Below are 9,552 nucleotides of genomic sequence, written 5' to 3' on the forward strand. Positions count from 1 at the left end.
AAATTTATTATCTCTTGCTTGTAATTGAGTTTGCATTAATCTAGGTACAAATAAAGTCCATGTGGATTCAACACTCGGATTTCCAAGTACTTTATTACTTGTGACAAATTTGATATACTTACCAACGAGTTAACAGATACCTATAAAAATGCTTCAGATATTTTGGAATATAGGAGTATTTATCTTTTGTCTAGTAGTTAAGTAATCTAGGTTTAGTAGGTCTCCCTAGTAGTTAGGTAATTTAGGTTTAGTAGGGCTGTAAGGGGATCGAACTAAATATGTAAATTCGTCTAATTTAATTTAATTAAATTTTTGTGGGTTAAATTGAGTTATTAAATTGAATTAATTTTAGTTTAATAAATTTGATTAAAATTAAATTGTGTAATTTTAGGTAATAATATTATTTTATGAATGATATTATGAGTATATATTTATATTTTTTTATGTTTATCATATGAATACTATAATATTTTATGAATACCCATTTTTTAAATATCTTTATTATTTTTTAAAAAAATATTTTTAAAAAAAATATTTTTTATTATTTTTGAGTTTGAGGATTTTTTTAATTTTTGTAAGACTTAAAAGAGGTGAAATTTTTTTAATGGTCCAATTTGATAATCAACTCAGTCCAATTCAATTCAATTAAAGTTAAATTAAATTGTGTTGACAAAATAAAAAAAATAAATTTAATCCAATCTAATTAAGTTTGATTGGATTGGGTTAAAAAATAGACAAAAGTCAATCCAACACATACTACATACACCCTAACTTCTAGTACATTCTTTTAGGATGGATGAATTTCCCAAGTTTAAATGAAAGTCTTACAAAAAAATTTATAGTATATATGTATATTTTATTACAATACTGACAGTTTTTTAAATAAATAATTATATGTTCATGCCTTTTTCTTTTTTTTTTTTTTTTTCCAGTGAAACGGTGTTATGCGTAGCTTATTATTATTATTATTAGTAACTCATTGGGCCAAGCCCAAAATCCAGAGTGTTGATCAACACTACTCCATAATGGGATGGATATAGGTGGAAACATATGGCATATGGGACTGGGAGAGATAAAAAAAATAAAGAAAAAAGTGATATAAAATCAAAATATATTTTTGGTCCTTATAAATATAAAAAAATTTAAAATTTATCCTTACAAAATTTTCGATATGTGCTTTGTTTTTGTAAAATTGAAATGTGTTATTTTTTAACTTGGAGTCAGGCTTGGAATCCAAGCCTACATAATATTTTTTAAAACTTAAATTATATGTTAAAATATGTTTTTCGTCTATATAAATATCAAAATGTTGGAAATTTGTCCTTGCAAAATTTTGAGTCTTTTTCTCGTCTTCGAAAAATGAAAATCTATTACTTTTTTGCATAAACATAGGTTTGGATAAATCTTAACCTACATGTCACTCTTTCATTGATTTCATTAATGACTACGTGAGTAAGTGATTTTTAGGGATTAAAAATTGTCATATAATACAGAAAAAACTCACAAATTTGTAAATTTCACTTCCCTAACCTCTTTTCCCTTTAATTCAAGAGGCACTTCACGTGATCTATTGGCTCTGAGAGAGAGGTGAATTCGGAAGCCATGTTGTTGAGTTTGTCGATGACATTTGATTTTGATAGAATATTAAAATTAGTATTCGTAAGGTTGAGTTTGGGAGTGAAGGTGTTAAGTTTTTGGAAGAAATGAGAATTCAAAGAAGAAGAAAATGACAAGATCAATAAGGCAGTGCTGACCATTGGAGTTGAACAAAATATTTAAATTTGAAGAAGATGAAGAAAGATAGGGAAGGAGTTTTTTCTTCTATATTTTATGGCGGCTTTTAACCCATGGAAATCAACTACTCTCATAATTATCAATGAAACCAATGAAAAAGTGATACGTAAATTCAGATACCCAAACTTGAGTTTGGGCCAAAAAGTAATAGATTTTAATTTTTCTAGAACAAAAAAAGTATTCAAAATTTTGTAAGAACGAATTCCAAACATTTCAATATTTATAGGAACCAAAAATATATTTTAACCTATAATTTAAGTTTTAAAAATGTCATGTAAGCTCAAATTTTTCCAAACTTAACTCCGAGCCAAACAACAACACTTTTCAATTTTATGAGACAAAAAATATATATATCAAAAATTTTACAAAGATAAATTTTAAACTTTTCGATATTTATAAAGATGAAAAACATATTTTAGTCTAGATATAATTTTTCCAAAACGTACAATGTACATGAGGCATGATTCCTACATAGTAACTAAGCACTTCTATTGTGCCATGCAACATCACTTCACTTGCCACATTACAAAGAGTTTGGAATGTCTCCTATGACAATCATCCGGCCTCTCAAGCAAATAAATTCACCTTTTATAAACAACTACAAAAATATTCATTTTATATTCTAACCTTTTATAACCATTAGATTTCATCTGATGGCGAATAAAATTACTGCAAACGATGCACAGGTACACAGAATCCATATGTCATAAATTGCTTATACAAGGATCATGTTTAACAGTAAGAACACAATGATTCCCCTCCTTCCCATAATGTTGTGGCTGATTTTTATCTCCCACTCCAACTATCCCTGTCAGTTTGGAAGCTCTTCAAAGAGTTTTTCATTCCCAAATTGTTTCGAACGAACTTCTGAACCGAATAATGTATAGAAAGATATCCTTGTGAATATTATGGTTCTTAAGGATAGAGAATAGCAAACGATAGAAATTGTCATGCACCATAAAATTGATAAAGCTTTAGCCAACTACACAATACGATCATACCATTTTTATCATAACTTCTATGTCTACCACACATGCAATATTCAATAGGAGTACAAATCAAGTATACTTTTCAAGGTAATTAAACATCTTGCATAAATTTTACATATTTATCCCTTAAACTCGCTAATTAAATTAGAGGTAATTATGTAGACTCACACAGAAAAGCCGTTATGCTAAGGGAAAACTGCAATTCCTAGTTGGAACTACTAAAAAATTTATAATAGAATGAACTGACGCCTAATAGATTCTAAAAAACTAGAGACAAACATTACGATATATGCACAATTTGATATACCTTTTTGCTATGCATCATTATTTGATGTGAAAGGGCACTGCTACAATGCCACAGTTCTATTATGAGTATCTTTTATTAATAAAGCGAAGTAGTTCTGCTTAGAATTTTTTCCTCTAATTTTGCATGCATTCTTCCGCCCATAATGTGGCATTGAATCACGTAAATATCAAGCTATCCGTATAGAAAAGAAAAAAAATATTATTTATTATATTTGAATGTCAGGGATAAGCATAAGGCATTGTTATATCTTGTATAAGACTATAATAAATGGTGCTTAATTCCAATAAGCATCTCTTTCTATTCAACTATATAGCATTAAGTAGGGATAAAAATCCACATCAGTCTTTTGCAATCTTTAATTAACGTTCAATAAATTAACGTGCTAAAGTATTTTGATATACATGTCCATAATTAATTGACTCTTCATTTTTGTTGCAAATAAATGGCATGTTGCTACAACGAATTATAATTCAGCATTTTCATAATTCTATTGTTTCCAAGAAGCTTTTTCTCATTCTTCTATTATGTAACTTCTAAAGTCAATTAATAAAGAGTACTCAATTTGCTTATTTTTCCAAGAATAATGCACCTTTTAAAAATAACATCCAAGGTAGAAGATGTTCCATCCTCCAACAATACTACACGCCATTTTTGAATCCAGTGTTGGATGCTTCAATTTGGATTCAACTGGCTAATTCCATTTGATTTTATTTTCATGTCTACGTGTGATTGATTCACAAACATTTAGAAAAATGAAATTCTCTGATCTTCTTATATTGTGTGCTCATAGATTATGCACATTCTTTCATGTTTTTCTTGGCCCGTGCTTATGTCGGTCTAATTCGATTGCATCACCAGTTATAATTTTTTTTTAAAAAAAAATTACAGAAGCTGTAGCCTCATTGAACATCTACTTCAAGTTCAACCACAAATGTTGTATACGTTGAAGTCTTTCAAAATTTGTAATTGCTGGATTCATTGCTGGCAACTAAATCATTTTATGGTAGTACATCATGTTAGCATGATGGAAAAGGAGGGGTCTGAATAAGGAGTATTTTCTAATTTGTAATGGGGATTGTGGTCCTTATCCTTTTTAACATTGTTGATTTCATGCAGGTATACGGCTAATTTCGTGGTATTTGTTTGCTGAGAATAAATTATTGCTGAGTTTAAAAATGTTGATTAGAAACATTAATCTATTCTTATTTTTATAAATTTTTATGTAACTTTAAAATAATACGAAAAATTATTTAAATACTTTTATAAAGTAAATAAAAATAATTTTGACGTCCCTCTAAAAATGGGATCATAAGTAGTCGTCCATCCTGACGGCCATCACTGAATGAAGCAAAACAAAATACGGGATGAAAAAGGGGAGAATTTAGAAAGAAAAACAAGTTTAAGAAGATCTGATATCAGATATGCTATCTCAAAATTACAGTGTAAGCTCTCAAAATCTCCATGCCTCCATGCTGTCGTCTCATAGATTTCCGGGAAGTCATAAATGAACACCATGTGTGACAAAAAGGGAATTTTTTTTATCAAATGAACGAATAAAAAATTTCAAACAATGCAATGAATACTTAAAATAGTAATCCATCAGAAACATATAACAAGCTTTTATCAGAAAGAGAAAACAATGATAAAGCCAACATTAAGGCTAAATGATCTTTTTGTCTTGTATTTTCAATTTTTTTAATTCTTAAACTTTTTTGAATTTTTTATTTTTTTTAGGTCCTATAGTTGTTTTTTTCATGCTTACTTTTAGTTTTCAAATTTTTGTCCTCCTTACTTTTATTCCTTTTAATAAACTAAAAGTAAGGATGAAAAAAAAGTTAAAGGGACCAAAACTCATGAGGTAAAGAAGTTAAAGAACTCAAATAGATAAAAAAAAGTTTTGAGATTAAAATCATGTTTTAAAAAAAATTTAAGGACTAAAAAAAATAATAAACTCTATTAATTTTGTCATTTAAAAAAAAGTTTATTTTAATCTTTATTTTTTTAAATTGATTTAAAATCATCATTATGTTTGGTGTTAAGACTATTAATAATATCTAGATATTGATGACTTTTAACTGTCATAAAATATATTTTTCTCATATTCTCTTTTCTTTCTCCTCTTAATTTCCCTCCACTAATTTTGGTCACTTTAACAAAGAACTCATCATACATGATGGTTTATTATTACATAATAATATAAAATTATTTTACACCATCAATATATAATTTTCTCTCTAAATATATGTTATTTTTACTTTATATTCTCGTAACATATTTGAATATATAATATATGTATAGATAGAGTAAAAGATTCAAATACAAATCATCATGTATCATAAATTTGTTAATTTTTATAATGTATTTATCTTAAAAAGTAATATCAATGATAATTTTTATAATGTATTTTTTAATTTATCATCTAATCGATTTATTCAAAATTTCAATGATAAAAAATATAATAATTTTTTAAAATATCAAGTATTTCACTTATATGTCATTATAAAACTAATAATATTATAATTTTTAAATATATATTATATCAAAAATAAATTTATTTAATTTGGTAATCATGTTTATACATCTTAACTCAAATAATTAGTTAAAAATATCAATAATTTAATATATTTTTATAAATAAATATAAATTATGTGATAATTTTACAAACATATAAGAAATAAAAATATAAACATAAGTGATATTGTCAATTTATTTATAAAAATACATAGATATATACATGTTTGGTTTGGATTTGATTGAATCGATTTTAAAAATCAAATTTGAAATCGGATCAAATCCAAAAAGAAATTCATTTGTTGGATTTTTTGTTTATTTAATTTTTTTATTTTTAAAATTGTTTTTTTTTCAATTTTATTGGATTAATTTATGTACACCCTTACAAAATAGATAAATGAATAAGCTTGTTAGTGATGAACGTCCTTTTATGGATCAAATTCTACATCAATTAAAAAATTTCATAGATGGAAATTTTATGAAAATTTAAAAAGGCAAAGGAAAATAGGTTTAAGGTAAGAAAATAGAAAGAATAATGCCACAATCCCTAGGAGGGATTTCGTTTTGGTTCAAAGCAACAAGGGATTTCGGTTTGATGCTTTTGAACAACAAATCCCTTGTTGTCGATAGTCATCAGACAACAAATCTTTGGTAGTGGCGAGGATGTTGTGGGTGTCACTAGAAAAGCGAGACATGCATTTCGGAAATGCATTAATGGAAAACATGTTTTTTTTTTCTTTCTAAAATTATCGTCCTCCATGAAGGAGTGTTCAGCAAAGAGAGGAATTAATAGAAGTATAAAAACACATATCAGTCAATAAGTCTAGCCCAGCTTTGGCAAAAGAGTCTGCCAGTTTATTTGGATTAATGTGAGTTTTCAAATCTCAGTAATGAGCTTTTTGAATTGGTCCCCATCATAGTTCTTGCCATCCAAGAGTTTAACAGCTTCAATGCAGTCAGATTCTACTACCACGTTAGTTACCTTCAAATCATGAGCCATGGCCCATGGTCATACTGTAAAGATCGAATGGCCAATAACTACGTTTCCAAGATCGAGCAGTGATCAATAAGTCTAGAAAGCCCCCTTTTGTACTTGTCTGCACTCTGCACTGTCTCTAAGCACAACACCACAAGATGCAACTTCAGCCGAATGAAAATAAACCCCTTCACAGTTGAGTTTTGAAAAACCCTCCTTGGGGTGATGTCATCCATGCATCTTCCTAATATCATATCAGCAATGGGGTCTGATTGTGCAGGTTGAAGGGTACTAATTACCATAGCCTTGTTGTTGATAATGTCATGAATCAAAAGCCAAATACATTTGCCACTAATTAATGACTAATCCATCTGTGTGGTGGTCCATTCATATTTCGAAACACAATTTCATTTCTCCACCATAAACGATCCAAAATCGCTCCCAAAAACAACGGTCCACTTGTAAATATCAAAACTATGATTGCTACGAGCATTCTCCCTCAAGCAGGAGACAATATCTTGTCTAAAGACAAGTCTGCATGGAGGCTTCATCGATTGATTTAATTTTATGTGCAATGTTCTAGGGAAGAACAGCTTGAATTCGTTCCATATCCCATGCACCATCAGCATTAACAAAAAAAGCAATCTGAATCATTCTAAGCATGTATATAGGGCTTGGTCTTGGTGTAGTGATATAAAATTTTACTGCATTCAAATGAATGAAATGATGTATTTAACAGGATAATTTGTATTTAACTTTTTCATTATTTATAAAAAAATAAATTGGATTAATGGTAGTCACGATCGAATATATATATATATATATATGCTTTGGCCAATACAATACTGACTGAGTTTGTTGCCACATGACCGGGGACCCAATATTCCTCCCAGAAACGGATTTTTCTTCCATTGCCCAGTGTTCTATCACTCTCCTGTAGCACTTGTTCATTTTATTCAAAAAAGGCGACGCATTTGGGCAACAACCGCATGTGATGGCGCGAGTGATAAGAGTTTTAAGCAAGTCTTCGAATTTTGGTCATCATATTGACGCCAACACCATCATGACGACATCTCCAGGACCAGGTCACACAAAGAAATCAAATTGTGATTGTGGGTTTTACGATGTTGGTTGTGTGTTGGTGATTGGATTCTAAACTTCTACAATTTGATTTTTGGATAAAGAATTTCGATTGTCATTTCGGTTTGATTTTTTTTTATTTTATTTGTGTTGGTTTTATGTTGTTTTATATAAATTAAATAATCACCATTATGTTTTAAATTAAACTGACAACTTTTATATTTCACTATTTTCTTAAATTAATTAACGACGTTACTCTTAAACTAGCAAAAAAATCAGATTAACTCAAATTTATAACATAAATGATCAAAATATTTTTTTAAAAATAGACTTAAACAGATTTAAATTTTACTAAAACTATAAAGAAACATGAAAAGGTATTTTAACAAATAAATAAATATTGTAAGATCATGACTGTATGATGAAGATCGTTAACCTCATCTTTAGATCTTGAACTTCGAATGAAAACAAATTATTATTCAAAGTTAAAGAAAAGTTAAAATCTCTGAGTTTTGAACCCAATAAGTTTTGAATAAATTGATAGGATTATTCTTAACATTCTTGTATTATTTTTCAAAAATAAAAAAAAAATCCAAACTTTAGTTTTTGAAAGCTAACATTTTTTTTCCCTATATAAGAACCAATGCTTGAATAGTTCATAAAATACAAGAACTAAAACTAACGTGTTTTGCTAAGGCTTTAAAAACTAAAAACACCATAAACGATATTTGGCGCAGCTATGCGAATAACAACCTAAACCTACCACTTATCTATAAACTCCATAGTATATATGTCTGTGCGTGGTACAGATTCAATATAATATGTTTGGCTTGAAAGTATATATGGTTGTTTTTTCATTGATGAAAGTATATAGGTTGAATCCAGACAATACTTCTTTACATTTTTATAAGTCATTATTTTCTCCTCCATTTATGCAATGGTCACAATCATGTTATCATAACTCAGTTCTAAATTTCAAGCAACTGCAACACAAGCAACAAGTTTGAAGGACTGGACTCAAGGGAGGTAAAATTAAAAAGTGAGTCAACGGTTGTTTCCAACTTTCCGACGTGCTGTCACTAATTAGATTGGCGCTCCAATTCATCATATAGATGTAGTTTGTCATACATGAATGAAATACCAACATAATATTTTTATTTTTATGTTTATTGTTTAGACAGAGCGAGAGAGACGCATAATTTAGATCACAAGAAAGAATCAAATTATAAACGCTTGATGATCGTAACAAATCCAATGAATCAAACAATAGGCAAATCCCAACAAAGATAAAAAAAGAGGCAATACAAGGACCCAAGTATTGCTACAAAAGAATCAAAAAGGGGAAAGATTATGCTCTAGCAAGGAATTTGACGAGTGAACCATCTAAGAACTTTTACTGGAAGCTTTACAAGACTCACTGCCAAATTAGCCAATCCAGCGCAGCAAATGCAACATGGGCACAAGCAACTCAATATAGATCTGCATAAGAGAATTCCCATCACCGCACAATTCAGTTCGCAATAAAAAAATAACAAAAATTGGGGCAAAAGGAAGAAAAATCATTAAATAAAACAAAAGAAAAGACACATTGTGCGGCATTACTTGGCCCAGACAATATTTTCTTATAGAAAAAGAAGTAAAATAACTGAATAAAGAAAAAAAAAAACTTTCAGAGAGAAAAACATACCCAAGCACCCAGATAACTGCACCCACAAGAGATAAAATCAAAGCCAAAAGAGCAAAGGGCAATCCGAGCAAGAAACCCAGTGGCCTGCATTCGCAACCTTCTTCTTCTCCCATCTTCTTGTCTTTGTCTCTATGCAATTGATTGTGTTCTGTGAATGTGAAGAAATATGAGGGGTTGTGAAAATTGGGATATATAAGCGATTCACCGT

General features: G+C 29.0%; 1 protein-coding gene across 1 annotated transcript; it reads right to left on the minus strand.

Moving 5' to 3' along the window:
• Positions 1 to 8,856: 8,856 nt before the first annotated feature.
• On the minus strand, positions 8,857 to 9,552 carry LOC100820571 (signaling peptide TAXIMIN 2). Its single transcript, XM_003543274.5, has 2 exons — positions 9,345 to 9,552; positions 8,857 to 9,136 (listed from the first exon to the last, which is right to left on the minus strand). Exons 1-2 carry the CDS (start codon positions 9,455 to 9,457, stop codon positions 9,013 to 9,015), a joined length of 237 nt encoding a protein of 78 aa, XP_003543322.1. The 5' UTR covers positions 9,458 to 9,552; the 3' UTR covers positions 8,857 to 9,012.

Source organism: Glycine max, chromosome 13 (assembly GCF_000004515.6).
Source record: "Glycine max cultivar Williams 82 chromosome 13, Glycine_max_v4.0, whole genome shotgun sequence".
Lineage (NCBI taxonomy): Eukaryota > Viridiplantae > Streptophyta > Magnoliopsida > Fabales > Fabaceae > Glycine > Glycine max.

What these genes read in the sequence shown, in the direction of transcription:
- LOC100820571 (XM_003543274.5), bottom strand. Translation starts at nt 9,457, where the DNA reads ATGGGAGAAGAAGAAGGTTGCGAATGCAGGCCACTGGGTTTCTTGCTC. An exon ending in GCAGTTATCTGGGTGCTTGG is followed by an intron (nt 9,137 to 9,344) that starts GTATGTTTTTCT and finishes TCTCTTATGCAG; the next exon opens with ATCTATATTGAGTTGCTTGT.